Below are 16,890 nucleotides of genomic sequence, written 5' to 3'. Positions count from 1 at the left end.
TGAGTAATACTTTCCTATGCATGCTTTTTATACTAATATACAATATGCTTAATTGCTAATTCAATGGACTAAAAATGGATGGTTATTGTTATTATTATATTTAGGGAAGTTTTTAATGTTTGATGGACTATTGTATTTTGATATTTTGCTGGAAGCCGCCAAGAGTGGCTGGGGAAACCCAGCCCGATTGGTGGGGTATAAATAAATTATTATTATAATTAATTAATTAATTAATTAAATTGACCAGGTGACTGTTCTCCTTTCGAAAGAGGCAGGTGGAATCTCCACGATTGCTAATAGCATAACGTCGAAAGGCTAGTGAAATATGGGGAGTCCTTGAGTATCTGCTTGGCATGCAGAATGTCCCATTGTCAGCCCCTGACATTTCCTGCAAGGGCTGGACGAAATCCCTGCCTGAAACTCTGGGGAGCTGCTGCCAGTCAGTGTAGGCCAGGGGTCCTCGTACTATGTCCCGTGGGCTGAATCCAGCCCGCCAGGGTCATGAATCTGGCCTGCATGGCCATTTCAGGACCCACCAAGTGTCCGAGGCTGAAAGCATCTCGCCACCCGCTCAGTCAGTCCCTGCACAGCACTGAGGTAAATGCTACCGGCGTGGTGGCGGCTCTACCAATGGAAGGCCAGGGGATTTCGCCCGGGGATGGGGAAGTGAGGTGTTCCCAAAGTAAAGGAAGCATTGAACTCTGATTAATAAGAATACACACAGAGGCTTGGACCAGCAAGACTCTGGGAAGGGTGTGTATAATAATCTCTGTCTGTGTCTCTCTCTGCCTACCCCTCGGCCCAGGTCGTTTTATTCACAAAAGAACTTTTTACAGAGTGTTTATAAGAACCAATCAGATTTCTTCTGAGCATTTCAACAGACCCCATGTGGGGAAAAGTTAAACTACAAACACTAGTTAAGCGTGCATATTTGGGGGGTAAATGAATGAAAACTTAAAAGGAGTGCATTCAGCAACCCCGGAGGTCATAAACAATCAATACATATGATAAGAAGGATGGCCAGGAGGACAGCAATCATTATTACCTTTATGTGGACCTGTTTCCTGGCCCTAAAATTAACAGCCTAAGATTAACATATCAGAAAAGCTACAGCAAAGAAACTGCCCACTGTCTTTGATGACCCAGGACGCCTGCCTGTCTAAGTGGGTACGTGACTTGTGAAGAAAGAGAAATGGAACAGGGATGCAGAGGAGTGGATTGGTCAAGAATCATATCAAAATAGTTTAAACCCAGTCAACGCAATGCTTTCATTGCTGACACAGATGGCTTACTCTAGATTTGTTATAAATCCTCATAGCAATCCCACCTGATCACTACAGGAAGTGTTGTCTTTTGGCTTGAAGAGCGAAGCTGAGGTTGACGGAAGAAGGCAGAATTGGGTCGATTCGGTTTTGTTACATAGACGTTTACTTTACAGGTAGGAGAAGGAAGTATAGTCCTACTTCTGTGAGTGGAGCAGAAGTCTTTCCACTCATGTGGTTTACATGCTCTGAAAGTTAGGATCTGTTTTGAGATTTAAATTTTGAAAGGGTGGAGTGGAACCGAATATTGACCATCTTGATAGCCTGGGGAGCCACATTCTGGTTGAAGGAGGCCAGGATTGGTCCCCAAGGCTTGGGATGTCCCTCCTCCCCAGCAGTAGGACTTGGAATCCAGGAGAAAACTCTTGGAATAGCCTTGCCAGGTGCTCAGGGAGGACTCACCTGTCCCCATGTCCTTCTCTTTGCAGATGTGCTGCGGTTGCACATCCCTCCCCCAGGGGTGAGTATTGGAGAGAACCAGAGCAGGGACTCAGACCTGCCCTCCTTGCCCCCCACTCTGCATTCTGGGGTGTGGAGAAGCCCTCCATTTGTGAGGAACTGACAGACTGACTTTTGCCTTTCAGCTGCTGGAGGAAGATCAGCTGTACCTGCCGGAGGTGATTCAGAACTGCCAGGCAGCTCAGCTCAGGGGGCTCTGAACCCAGAACTGCTCCAAGCAGGAGGCGGCCAAAGCCATCCTGGTGAGTGATGGGTGGTGTGGGGGACCCCCATGGGGAAGTTGGGGAGGGAGGGGCTTTGGGGAAGGGGTTGTCCGTCTACCAGAGAGGAGTACCCTACTGGCTTAGATTCACGTATCCTGTTTGAAAGGGGAATCATCTGAGGGACTTCTTGTGAAAATCTGGGTCAGGAATCTATTCCTGGAATGGACAAACACACAAGATGTAACTGGGTGTGCAGTCACATAAACAATACTCTTCTATATAGTCTTATCACAATATCAAATGTTTATCTTGCACATAAACAACACATAAAGTGCAATAATATAGACGAGAGCCAGGGACTCTGTGGTGGGGGCAGCTGAGGGCCGTTTTGCCCCAGACTGGACCCTGACCCTGAGACGCTCTTTCCTGCGGCAGGACCTCAGATGTTACGCCCTTTGGGAAAGTGGGGAGGAACAGAAACCAGCAGTCAACAGCATCCCTTCTCTGCTGGCCTTTGCCCGAAGGTTCCCCCATCTCAGAGCACGTGGCTCTCCCTCGTGGATTCAGTCCTTTCATCACTTCCATCTCCCCAAGAGACTCCTAAGGCTACTCATCCTCTGCAGTAGATAGCAGACCTGACTGAAAAGAACAGCTTCCTCTTCTGGTGACACCAGAGAATTCTAGAAGACATTCACCCTTTCCATAGCATTATGGATGCACGATTCCCACAGACAAGTTTCTTGGCAAGACAAGGGCCTTCTCTGGCCACTTGAGTGTCCTCCTCAGCATCTCCAAAGAAGGAGCTGGGTTGCAAGAACTGCAGCAAGGGGGGGGGCAACCCAGGCTAATGGGGGGGGCTGTCTAGCTAGGAAAGCAAGACCCAGAGACAGTTGTGGGAGACCCAGAGACCGGCTTCCTCTGTGCCGGAGCCAAAGCTGCGACAGATGGAGAAGCCTGACCTGCTGGGGGTGTCCATGCTGTGAGCCCCTCCATCCTACACTCTGGTTGAATTTTATAATGAATGATTTTAGATTGTTCTGTTGTGTTGTACTGTTGTACTGTTTTATTGTTGTTAGCCACCCTGAGCCCGGCTTCGGCTGGGGAGGGCGGGATATAAATAAAATGTATAGTGTTTCTGTGGAAGCGCTAGGGTGGACATCTCGGGGGGTTGTTTCACTGTAGAAAGAGCTTTGTTCCATCCCAATTCCCATGGCATCCAAACTGCCCAGACCTGGAGCATCTCTTCCAAGGTTACAGAGTCAGGGGGACTGTGGAGAGCGGACCCCAATCCCACCTCCAGGCTTAGGATTCTCTATCATTCTACATCTCCAGCAGACTTGGGAAGAGTGGAAGAGAAGGTAGTTTGAAAGAGACAACAACTTCACAGCTAGAGGGAATTCACAGAGAATCCTGTAATGGGCAGAGCAGGAATACCAGATAGGTGGGTTCGCAGGCAGAGAATAAATGTATGCATTGATGAATATAAATGGTCAGATTTTTATTTTTTTAAAGAATGGGGAACTGAGGTAGGGCAACTGTTAGGTCCAGTGCTATTTTTCTGCTATTTTTCTAGAAAAAGAAGTTTCAGAACACCTCCCTCGTTTTCTTAGGATGGCAATGGCACCCACCCAAGAGGGGCCAGAACTGAGTTCCAGCAAGTTCTGGCCGAAAAAAAGACCCAGGTTAGGCCCATTAATAAGTGAGGCCAGCGTAACATACACAGGAATGGGAACTGACCACAAGACTAGTAAAAACCAGTTAAAGGGGAAATTAATGGCCGATTGTTAAAGAGAAAAACAACTCCAGATAAGGTACAAGGAGGGTTCTGACACAGATACTAAAATCAAATGGGTTGGGTAAGTGTTTTTCATGAACTATGGCTTGATGAGAGATGGTGAAGTGCAGACGAGGCAGAAAGTGGTTGGGTAAAGGATGAACAGCTAAGATTATGCATACTTTGCCTATGCTGTATAGTCTGTGTCCTAATGGAAATGTAATGCATTACTGAATGAAGTCCTACTGATTGGGGATTTAGTATGAGGCTCCGTTCTTGAAATCACAATGAGAATCCCCCCCCCAACCCCATACCTCGAAACTGAATACAGTGGTACCTCTGGTTACGAACTTAATTCGTTCCGGAGGTCCGTTCTTAAGCCTCTTATCCTGAGGCGCGCTTTCGCTAATGGAACCTCCCACTGCGCACACGCCTCCTGTGCACAATTTCCATTCACATCCTGGGGCAAAGTTCACAACCAGAAGCAGCTACTTCAGGGTTAGCGGAGTTCGTAACCTGAAGCGTTCGTAACCAGAAGCGTTCATAACCAGAGGTACCACTGTACTGGCCTCCTGGCAGCTCTGTCTTGCCCTCAGGACCCTGCCCAGGCCACATCCCTCACGGGCCCCATTCTGCACTCTCCCCAAGTGATTTTACCCAACTGCCATCTGTCTTGGAACTATGATAATTGCTCTTGGTTGCCTGGATGAAGAGGGGTATTGTTGGGTTGGAATAAACGACAGACGAGTAGCGAGCGTCATGTGGGAGGCACCTCTCAAGCATGTCTCGAGGAGTCTCTTTCATTGAATATTACATGCATTGCCACGTATGTGCTGGTTGCTGATTGGTTAGCACAAGTACAAAGCAAAGGTTACATATAGGCATCAATCACCAATAGATTAAAGGCTGGAAAAGGGAGCACAGAACTAGACAGGCACGAAAACCTCCTAATTTAAGTATAACTAATGATTAATATACCAAGACTTAAACAATTACCTTCCAATAGACGTGGTCAACTGTGCATTAAGAACAGGTCAGAGTGTAATGTTTTCATGACCTCAAACTTAACTGAACATTCTGGGATGATGAGAGAATGTCTTAAGAACGGTTTGTGCAGCATCATGTACAGAAGCAAAGCTTAGCAGCGAGGCTTCCCATCATGCCACAGTCATGTGCAGGAGCAAATGTGTATGAGCAAATTTGTAGAGACGAGTATTCCTATAGGGTATATGTCTGACCACACCCATTTTGCCACAACCACCTCTGGGATGTGGCTCCCAGAAAGCTTTTGATAAGAAAACATGGCCCTGAGGCTGAAAAAGGGTCACCACCACTGAATAAATCCCTGCTTTTTCAGGACTGGAAACCCAGAATAACATGGCATCAAAAGTTCCAGATTTTATTAGGCCAGAGATATGATTAAAATTAGGAAAGAAACTTGACCATCATTTGTTAAAGCAGTCTATTACAGTATTACATACAGAACAACATAAATATGTCATTTCTGTGTGCAACCTGAGAAACATGGAAGAGATGGAGGAATACTGTAGGTCCTCAGAAATCTCCACTAATTCCATTTCTGGATTTTCATGATCAAAATAAATATCTCCAGTACAAGGGGTGGACATCCAGGGGGTTGTTCTATGTTCAGGACCTTCTTGAGTGGTGCTGACCCATCTTATAATAACCTTTGTGAATCCAGTTGAGGGGTCCTCAGTATGACTGACTCCAGATAGCTCAGGTATGATCATTTATAGGCAATCTTTTATGGAAGCAGGTGGTTCTTCAGTATCAGAAAGTGTATGAATCTTTTTTGTCTAACTCTGGAATGTATATAACAGGAGAACAACCAAGCCTTATGAGGAATGGCTGAGGCAATTTGGTATGTTTAACCTGGAAAAGAGGATATGATAGCCATATTAAACTATCTGAACGGCTGCCACATGGAAGATGGAGCAAGTTTATATCCTGCTTCTCCAGAAGGTTGGATTCAAATGGCATGAAAGAAGACTCCAACTAAACATTTGGAGGAACTTTCTGACAGTAAGAGCAGTTTGATGGGGGAACAGACTCCTTCGGAAGGTGGTGGACTCTCCTTCGTTGGAGATTTTTAAACAGAGGTTGGAGGACCACCCACCAGGGATTGTTCAGCGGTGATTCCAACAATGCATGAGGTTGGGCTGGGTGACCCCTGGGGTTTCCTTCCAGCTCTATGATTCTATGATTCCATGAGGCATTGCGAGCTTCAGGGTGGACCAACAACTGCAGGCAGGACTGATCAAAGATGGCATATAAATCTGTATGGACATTTGACACAACACAGCAGAGTTGTTAGAAGGGGAATGAAATGAGAAGCAGGACTGAGATTTGGATATGCTTCGAGGTTCAGGCTATGGGAAGTCGTAAAATCAAAATTACAATTCGGAAGACAATTTGATCTTTTTTATTTTAGTTTTTTATTTTTATTGGATTATGATTTGATATGTTAGTTGGAGGTTTTTTATTGGGAAATTAATATACACCCTAACAAAAAAAAGAGGGGGAATGAAACAACATCAGCCAGCGTGGTGTAGTGGTTAAGAGCGGTGGACTCGTAATCTGGTGAACCGGGTTCGCTTCCCCGCTCCTCCACATGCAGCTGCTGGGTGACCTTGGGCTACTCACACTTCTCTGAAGTCTCTCAGCTCCACTCACCTCACAGAGTGTTTGTGGTGGGGGAGGAAGGGAAAGGAGATCGTGAGCAGCTTTGAGACTCCTTAGGTTAGTGATAAAGCGGGATATCAAATCCAAACTCCTCCTTCTCTTCTTCTCTTCTGACAGGCAGTTTCGCCACCCCCACCCCCTTCCCACTGCATCAATATGGAGATTGTACTTCCCTTTGGTTTAAGCACTAGATGCTGGGAGTAAACATTTATTCATTCCACTGGTCACTCGTCTTGGTTCCTACTCGAACAGTACATGGACACTTCTACATAACTGTTGTTATTGTGTTTGTGATGTGTGTGGTTCATTCTGTCATGAATGCTTTAGCTGAGTTTCTTGCATTCAGAGGACTGGACTAGATGTCCCTTGGGGTCCCTTTCAACTCTATAATTCTATGATTCATTCAAAACCAATAAAATGTTTGTAAAAGAAAAAAGAAAGATGATGGCTAGATCCAGTGCTTTTTTCCTGGGGGTACACAGACCCCTAAACATTTTTTGAATCTTTGTCAGAATCTCCGCTCGGCCAAGCTGATAAGGCCTCATCTTCCTCTGAGCTGAGCCTTTGAAATCGCCTCCAACGTGTATAATGACCTGAGCCTTTGATAAGGCCTCAAGCCCATTCTATCCAGCAGGGTTCCCAGCACAGGGAAGAGACGAGAGGTTTGGTTACATTGTAAAGGGTTTTATTTCTAAACTACGCAGAACAGAAAAGACATCCTCTCTCTATGAAAGCAGAGAGCAACTGAACAAAGGAACAAAGGAAACAGGAAATCACTAACGTCACATCCCGTCTCCCTTTCCCGTGAGACTGCAAGGTCTCTGGAATCTAAACAGAGTCCTGGGACTCCACACAGCTGCAGTGAGAAACAGAAACTAACATCCTCCCCCTTTCTGTGAACACCACTGGGCAGCGTGTCAGTACATTATCAGTACAAACCCAATTTCTGTACATAGGTACAGTGTTGATCCTTCGGAACAACCTTGGACAATAAATCATCAGGAATTTCATTACCTGGCATGTAGGACACCGTTACAAGTCCTTTCTCAACACATTCTCTAGTATGTTGCAGCTTCAATTGCAAGTGCTTCGTGCTTTGCTTACAACCTTCAGAAGTCATAATCTGAATTGGACATTTGACAGGAATTCTCATTTCTTTACACAACTGTAACAACCATTCACAATCCACAAGTGAATAAAACAATGCACTCAGTTCAGCTTCACAAGAACTTAAACTTACTGTTGTTTGCTTCATGCACGACCAATCAAATAGACCCTGGTTGTACATATAGCAAACTCCAGATGTGCTTTTCCTGTCTGTAGTGTCACTTCCAAAACTCGCATCAGCAAATATCTCAAGACCACCAGACTTCTGATTGTTAAATGTCAGCCTGTAATGCATAGTGCCTTTCAAATAGTGTGCTATGTGTTTCAGAGCTTTCCAATCCTTAACAGTAGGATTGTTGACTTGTCTGCTTAGCAAGTTACAGCTAACTGCAATGTCACGTCTTGAACATCTGGCAATGAAATTTAGTTTGCCTAGCACACTTCTGTACAGTGTAGTGCCAGAAAATGCTCCTTCAGTGTCATCTACCTGATCACCTGTCGTCATTGGTGTGTCTACAGGGTTAGCATCCATCAGATTTAGCTTGGTTAACACATCAGCAATTTTAGGTGACTGGTATACTAGGAATGAAAGCTGCATCACATGATGGACACTTCAAGATGGCGGGGGCTGCTGAGCAGACTGCCAGAAGTTACACCCTGGGGAAAGCTGAAACAGTATCCCAGAGCATGCAGGGATGTGTTCCTGAAACAGAAAGCTCCACAAAAGGGAGGCTTTTGGAGGAAGAGTGAATGAGGGGGGGGTGTTTCCTGTTCAGGGGGTGAAATCTCCAAAGCAGGAGGAGCACGGGGAGTTGGCAGCCATGTCATCCCAACCATCACTGCAACCAGCAGGTGGCACTGCTGTGTTTGAAGCAGTGGAAAGTTTTTCCTGTGAGAAGTTTGGGCAGAGTCCAAATGCCAGGATGTTCCAGTACAAAGGCTAAGGCAAAACTTTGTGGAAGATGGAACTGATTCACCACATTTACATCACAGAAGGGTCCAATCCACCAGTTGGGTGAAGACTCCTTGGAGGTGCAAAGTGTTGTGGAGTCTGGCACACTTCCCTGTGTTCCATTCAGCTTTCTGGACTTTTCCAGAATGTGCACACCGCTAGCCGCTTGGTGTGTAAGCTTGCAGAAGATAAGAGTCCACACGCTGTTGTTCTAAACTAACAACTTTATTTACAGCAGAACAGTAAAAATAAACAAACCATCCGAGACAGCAGTTATCTTGCTTCCTTACTTGGCAGCAAAAGCGAAAGTCAGACAGAACAAAGAAACAGCTTCTCCAGAAGTTGGAGACAGCTCCTCCCCAGAACAGGCAGGACGATGGGTTCTGAGCTGTTAACCCTGTAAGCTCCGATTCCCCATCACACCCCCTCTCGTCCTGCACTGCTGGGGGCTCGTAGGTTTCACCACTTACCCCAAACACAGACCTTTACAGAACTCCCCATGATGCTGAAAGCTCAAAGGTTTCATGACCCCATCTGCCAGGTTCTTCTGGCTTGGACAGTACTGCAATCTCACCAAGCCTAACTGGATACTCTGACACATTCTGGAAATGGATGTCTAGGTGTTTGGTTCTGGCCTTAAACTGCCCAGACTCTGCCAACTTCAGACAGGGTTGATTGTCCTCCCACACCGTGACAGGCAAACAACAATCCCTGCAGATTTCTTGAACCAAACAAACATAGAATTCCAATTCCCTGCAAAGCTCAGACAGCGCACTGAATTCAGCTTCAGTAAAGGAAAGCGCAATGAGACTTTGCTTCCGGGTGTGATAGCCTGGGATGCAGATTCAGATGCTAAACCCAAGGAATCCCAACCTGAACAGGATTCCCCGCCTCCAGGACCAGCTGAGCCGGGGCTGGGGCATGAGCCTGAAGGGTCCTCACCTGTGCTGGATCCTCAGGTGCAGGCATGAGCTGAGTCTGCTCTGGCTCCTGAGGTGATGGAGGACCCATTGCCTGCAGGTGCTCCACTCTCAGCCCCGTCAGAGGAAGCTAGGGTTGCCTCTGGGTCTGGCAACCCTCCAGCCTCTCCTGAACTGCAGAGGCTTAGGGCAGAGAGGCAGAGGGAACTAAGTTCCCGCAGGAAGAGTGCTCGCCTCCTGGCCAGGAGAGGCGAGTCTTTTGAGGATCAGGGCCGCCCTATGGACATATAAAAGGCAGCTAGCCACAGTCCCAAGTTGCGGGAGCAACGTTGGTAGTTGTCAGTCCCTGCCTGAACCCTGCCCTGCACACAGCTTCAACTTTAAGGGACTGCCTTCATATTGCTTCATCGACCATGGACTGGACTTAGACCTTGCCTCTTGATTAACCCCCGGGACCAGCACACTGGGACTTCCACCCAACCAGAGTCCCCAAACCTTACCACCATCCCAGATACGGACTTCCTGTTAGCCAGATTCGCCTAATTGCTATCTGTCCTGCACATCAGCTTGGTGTCACCTTTAGCTGACAGCTGGAGACAGAAATACCATTCCAGGCACTCACACTCGGGTTTGTAGCTTCCCTGCTGAGCAGATTGGTAGCAAAAGCAATGTCCGGTCTGCTCCACTGGGACAGATACAACAGACTACCCAGAGCTGAGTGAAAAGCATTTTTGAACTCAGCGCATTCTACTTGCTATGTTTCACATAACTTGTCTCCATGGGTGTCCTGACCCCTGAATTCAGACATCCTGAACTTCTCAAGCAGTGATGCTGACTTGAATAAAATATTGGTGGGGGGCCAGGTAAGGCCCTCCTTGCACAATCAATCACATGGTACATGCACATCATTTGAATGGCAATGCCTATAATGGCAGTGATTTTTTTAAAAAAGTAATATTTTGAGCCCGTAGTTCAATTTCCAGGAGCTCCCCTTGCCCCAGAGAACACTTCTAGCATTCCATCTCCCCTACCTGTGTCCAATTGGTATCAGCCTTTCCAGGTTTTTTCCTGTCCATTGTGTTTGTCTTTCATTTGTTCTCCTATGTGTGTTACCAGTAGAAGCCACAATTCTGTGGGTACTCTAGGTGGTGCAGAAAACACCTAGAAGCTCCCTAGAGGTTCAAGTGCCGATAAACTTTAGCTTTGTGATCTATAAATTTCATTTAGCCAGCAGAGGGTGTCACAGGGCCAGCCTTCCTTCCCTTTAGAGCAAACATGGGTCTCCAGCTGTTTTGGGACTACAACTCCCATCATCCCTAGCTAGCAGGACTAACGGGAAGGGATGATGGGAAACCCTGCTTCAAAGCAACTTTTGCGTTTGGCCTGCAAATATGGGACCTGTCCACTTTTGTATTTTCTTGTATTTTGATTTTCTTGTGACCTGTGTACATTATTTATTTATTTATTTATTTATTTATTTATTTATTTATTTATAGAGGGAAAATTCAAAGAGAAATTGTATGGCAAGTTGTGGAAGAATAAAAGGTTGTGTTTGGGGGGGGGAGAAACCCTGGGGCGTGGCCCCCTCAGATATTTTATTGGGGGACAAAGACCCCATGGGCTTTAAGAGTTGGTGCCTAGTCCCTACACCCACAGGTCTCAGGAATGTTACAACATAAAAACACAAGATAAAAACACAAAACCGATGTTAATCAGCCAAAGGTGGAGATTTGTCTGGTTCCTAAACATGTTTAATGGTTTTTCCGACCTTTGTATAGATTCTTTGATGGAAAGTGAGAGAGGACCTCTTCCTGAAGCTCTTTCCACATTCCACACACTAATATGTTTTCTCCCCTGTATGAATTCTTTGATGCGAAGTGAGATTGGAGCTTTCAGTGAAGCTCTTTCCACATTCCACACACTGATAGGGTTTCTCCCCTGAATGAATTCTCTGATGCTTAGTGAGATCCGAGCTCGTACTGAAGCTCTTTCCACATTCCACACACTGATAGGGTTTCTCCCCTGTATGAATTCTCTGATGGAAAGTGAGATCAGAGCTCTGACTGAAGCTCTTTCCACATTCCACACACTGATAGGGTTTCTCCCCTGTATGAATTCTTTGATGGGAAGTGAGAGAGGAGCTTTCAGTGAAGCTCTTTCCACATTCCACACACTGATAGGGTTTCTCCCCAGTATGAATTCTTTGATGGGAAGTGAGAGAGGACCTCTTCCTGAAGCTCTTTCCACATTCCACACACTGATAGGGTTTCTGCCCTGTATGAATTCTTTGATGGGAAGTGAGATTGTGGCTGTGACAAAAGTTCTTTCCACATTCCACACACTGATAGGGTTTCTCCCCTGTATGAATTCTTTGATGCAAAGTGAGATTGGAGCTCTGACTGAAGCTCTTTCCACATTCCACACACTAATATGTTTTCTCCCCTGTATGAATTCTTTGATGCGAAGTGAGATTGGAGCTTTCAGTGAAGCTCTTTCCACATTCCACACACTGATAGGGTTTCTCCCCTGAATGAATTCTCTGATGCTTAGTGAGATCCGAGCTCGTACTGAAGCTCTTTCCACATTCCACACACTGATAGGGTTTCTCCCCTGTATGAATTCTCTGATGGAAAGTGAGATCAGAGCTCTGACTGAAGCTCTTTCCACATTCCACACACTGATAGGGTTTCTCCCCTGTATGAATTCTTTGATGGGAAGTGAGAGAGGAGCTTTCAGTGAAGCTCTTTGCACATTCCACACACTGATAGGGTTTCTCCCCTGTATGAATTCTTTGATGCGAAGTGAGATTGGAGCTCTGACTGAAGCTCTTTCCACATTCCACACACTGATAGGGTTTCTCCCCTGTATGAATTCTTTGATGGGAAGTGAGACTGGCGCTCTGACTGAAGCTCTTTCCACATTCCACACACTGATAGGGTTTCTCCCCTGTATGAATTCTTTGATGCGAAGTGAGAGTGGAGCTTTCAGTGAAGCTCTTTCCACATTCCACACACTGATAGGGTTTCTCCCCTGTATGAATTCTTTGATGGGAAGTGAGACTGGCGCTCTGACTGAAGCTCTTTCCACATTCCACACACTGATAGGGTTTCTCCCCTGTATGAATTCTTTGATGCGAAGTGAGATAGGAACTCTTTCTGAAGCTCTTTCCACATTCCACACACTGATAGGGTTTCTCCCCAGTATGAATTCTTTGATGGGAAGTGAGTTTGGAGCTATGAACGAAGCTCTTTCCACATTCCACACACTGATAGGGTTTCTCCCCAGTATGAATTCTTTGATGCGAAGTGAGAGTGGAGCTTTCAGTGAAGCTCTTTCCACATTCCACACACTGATAGGGTTTCTCCCCAGTATGAATTCTTTGATGGGAAGTGAGAGAGGAGCTCTTCCTGAAGCTCTTTCCACATTCCACACACTGATAGGGTTTCTCCCCAGTATGAATTCTTTGATGGGAAGTGAGAGAGGAGCTGTGACTGAATCTCTTTCCACATTCCACACACTGATAGGGTTTCTCCCCTGTATGAATTCTTTGATGCGAAGTGAGTTTGGAGCTATAAGTGAAGCTCTTTCCACATTCCACACACTGATAGGGTTTCTCCCCAGTATGAATTCTTTGATGGGAAGTGAGTTTGGAGCTCTTACTGAAGCTCTTTCCACATTCCGCAAACTGATAGGGTTTCTCCCCTGTATGAATTCTCTGATGGGAAGTGAGATCGGTGCTCCTACTGAAGCTCTTTCCACATTCCACGCACTGATAGGGTTTCTCCCCTGTATGAATTCTCTGATGCCTAGTGAGAGAGGAGCCCTGACTGAAGCTCTTTCCACATTCCATGCACTGATAGGGTTTCTCCCCTGTATGAATTCTCTGATGCTTAGTGAGATCCGAGCTCGAACTGAAGCTCTTTCCACTTTCCACACACTGATAGAGTTTCTTTCCAAGGATATTTTGTTGATGGGAAGTGGAATGGGAGCGCTGACTGCAGCTTTCTCCACACTCCAAATTTTCACGTGGCTTTTCCTCTCTGGGGATTTTATCGTGGTCACCTTTGTTCTTGATTTCATCATAATCTGCAATGGAGACAAAAAGGGATTAGAGCCTCAAGAACAAATGGAGAAGAAATTAAGGGAGTTCAGTGTGTGTTTCTTACCTTTGTTGTTTGTCAATAACCAACATATTTATTATCAGATTTTGTTGAGTTGTTGACTGCTGCTTTGTATGCTATAGAGTAGTGGCCAAAATTGTGGAAGACTTTTGCAGAAAAGTGTATTTCAGAGGTTTGATGGCTCATAACACTGCTTCTTTTGGAGTAATATCATACAATTATGTATCAACGGAAATTGTTCATTTACCCATGTTCTATCTAATGTTATAGCCAAATAACCAGAAAAAGGAAGCACAACTTGCTTAGGTTGACTGTGTGTCTTTTTGTGGTTGGTTTTTTTGTGTTCTTGTAAAACATAATAAAATTATAGAAATGGCACAAAGAGTTGACTGGTCATCCAGAAAGCGATGTAAAATTGTACTGTTTAATGAACAATGCTACAGTTATGAAGAAACTGATGAAAGATAAGGAAAAACTTAACCAGACTGGCCATTATATATTTTTGAAGAGGTATCAGGAGACTTAGTCACTATAAAATCAGACCAGTAAAGGCAGGGAAAGGTGCACAAAGGCAAGTGACGATGGACGAGTGGAGAGACTGTCCCTACATGACAGAAGAAAATCATCTGGGTGTATACAAGATGACATGGCGCAATTTAATGTGAAGTTGAGTGCAAGGACTGGTCAAAATGTTATAATTCTAAGGAATAAGCCATTGTCATCTCACAAGCAAAGGTTGAAAAGATTAAACCCATGTTAACTGGACAGCTGAAGAATGGAACAGTGTTATTTGGAGCGATGAGACCCAAATCTCATTGCTTGGTAGTGATGGCATAACATACACGAGGAGAAGAATCAGATAAGATTTACATCCACTTGCATTACACCGACCATGAAACACTCAGATATTGTGTTGATCTGGGGTTGTATGGCAGCAAAAGGTGTGGGCAAAATTTACATCATTAATGGGGATGTAAATGCCCTAAAATGCATAAATGAAAGACTTGCGCGCAAACTGAAGCGTTCCTCAGGTGATCTTTTCCCAGATGCTGAAGCACGTTGTCAGGGAACTGCCCTCGGTTCAGGAGGGAGAGAGGAAAAGCCGAATGGATTACAGAGAGCCTCCAGGGATCATGGGAAGCAGCTCCTCTTCAACAGAGCAGAATAAACACGCCTCCAGTGGAGCGGCGCTGCAGGAGTCGGAAGAGGCAAGACAGTGCCAGGACAACTTGCCTGGGCAGAGTGGGGAGGAGAGGGGTCCTCTGTTACCCACACCCTCCTTGCGCAGAAAGCATCCGCGCAGAGAGGGGAGGTGCAGACTGGGAGTCAAGAAGCTGCTTTGCTGGGGAAAGTTTAGGAACCGCCCACTCACGGATTCTGCCAACGACTGAGTCAGCCACGGGAGAGTGGCGCTCCGGATGGATAAGGTTTATTTTGGCAGCAAAAGCAAGGCTTCACAGCTAAGCAGGGAGATATTTGCCTGCTTGCTCTCGAGCAACCCCTTGGAAACATTACACACACACACACACACACACACACACATATATATTCTATTTTATACTTCAACAGGATTCCGCTCCATGTCATGTTGCTGCTGTGTGCAAAAGGTGCTTTCAATATTTCACTGCCGGAATGGCCTGGGAATAGCCCAAACTTTAACCCAATCAGAAATCTATGGAGCCGACTAAAGAAACTTGTTAGTCAGAAGCAACCCAGCAATAAAGTCCAATTAACAGAGGCAATAATTTAATCTTGGTTTCACTTTATTACAGCTGCAGTACTAAAAACTTGGTTCATATCATGGGAAGGCATTGTAAGGCCTTAATTAAAGCTAAAGGTTGCCAATGGGTATGACTGCTGTTCTCATAAATACTCCTTCATAAAAGTTCTTTCATTACATTCTTCATTAGATTATCCTTCATTGATATATAATTTTATAGTATTACTCCACACAAAAGTGGTGTTATGAGCCATCAAACCTCAGAAATACACTTTTCACAAAAGGTTTCCACAATTTTGGCTACATAAATAGATCAGACTATTATTTATGCTTCATGTTTATATATGTGTTGGAATCCGCCCAGAGTGGCTTGGGCAACCCAGCCAAATGGGCAGGGTATAAATAAAAAATATTATTATTTGGATTTGTAACTGGCTTGGATTTGTAACTGGCTGACTGACCGAACCCAAAGAGTGCTCATCAATGGTTCCTCTTCATCCTGGAGAAGAGTGACTAGTGGGGTGCCACAGGGTTTATCTTTATCAACGACTTGGATGATGGACTCAAGGGCATCCTGATCAAATTTGCAGATGACATCAAACTGGGAGGGGTGGCTAGAGGACAGGATCACACTTCAAAACGACCTTGACAGATTAGAGAACTGGGCCAAAACAAACAAGATGAATTTTAATAGGGAGAAATGTAAAGTATTGCACTTGGGCAAAAAAAATGAGAGGCACAAATACAAGATGGGTGACACCTGGCTTGAGAGCAGTACATGTGAAAAGGATCTAGGAGTCTTGGTTGACCACAAACTTGACATGAGCCAACAGTGTGACGTGGCAGCTAAAAAAGCCAATGCAATTCTGGGCTGCATCAATAGGAGTATAGCATCTAGATCAAGGGAAGTAATAATGCCACTGTATTCTGCTCTGGTCAGACCTCACCTGGAGTACTGTGTCCAGTTCTGGGCACCACAATTCAAGAAGAACACTGACAAACTGGAACGTGTCCAGAGGAGGGCAACCAAAATGGTCAAAGGCCTGGAAACGATGCCTTATGAGGAACGGCTAAGGGAGCTGGGCATGTTTAGCCTGGAGAAGAGGAGGTTAAGGGGTGATATGATAGCCATGTTCAAATATATAAAAGGATGTCACATAGAGGAGGGAGAAAGGTTGTTTTCTGTTGCTCCAGAGAAGCGGACACGGAGCAATGGATCCAAACTACAAGAAAGAAGATTCCACCTAAACATTAGGAAGAACTTCCTGACAGTAAGAGCTGTTTGACAGTGGAATTTGCTGCCAAGGAGTGTGGTGGAGTCTCCTACTTTGGAGGTCTTTAAGCAGAGGCTTGACACCCATATGTCAGGAGTGCTCTGATGGTGTTTCCTGCTTGGCAGGGGGTTGGACTCGATGGCCCTTGTGGTCTCTTCCAACTCTATGATTCTATGATTCTACTACAGTGTTACCTTGATTTGAGAACAGTTCTGTTCTGGAAAAGATTAAGTTTGTAAACCATCTTCATCATCATCATCATCATCATCATCATCATCACTGCTACTACTACCTGAGATTCAATAAGTCTAGCTCTTCTCTGGGATGAATTTTGT

General features: G+C 45.3%; 2 protein-coding genes across 5 annotated transcripts in view; one reads left to right on the top strand and one right to left on the bottom strand.

Moving 5' to 3' along the window:
- LOC309530300 (uncharacterized protein) overlaps positions 1 to 16,890 on the top strand; it is a 670,922-nt gene that overhangs the window by 224,348 nt on the left and 429,684 nt on the right. The window lies entirely within an intron of this gene.
- LOC309530339 (uncharacterized protein) overlaps positions 8,418 to 16,890 on the bottom strand; it is a 120,662-nt gene continuing 112,189 nt past the window's right edge. The window contains exon 6 of the mRNA XM_082219217.1: positions 8,418 to 13,526. Coding sequence (XP_082075343.1) covers positions 11,866 to 13,526 — 1,661 coding nt within the window. The 3' untranslated portion in view covers positions 8,418 to 11,865. The remainder of the gene's footprint in view (positions 13,527 to 16,890) is intronic.

Source organism: Podarcis vaucheri, assembly GCF_965113315.1.
Source record: "Podarcis vaucheri genome assembly, chromosome: 4".
In the NCBI taxonomy this organism is placed as follows: domain Eukaryota; kingdom Metazoa; phylum Chordata; class Lepidosauria; order Squamata; family Lacertidae; genus Podarcis; species Podarcis vaucheri.
The sequence above is the reverse complement of the archived record's forward strand: the minus strand, read 5'-3'. Positions and strand labels throughout refer to the sequence as shown.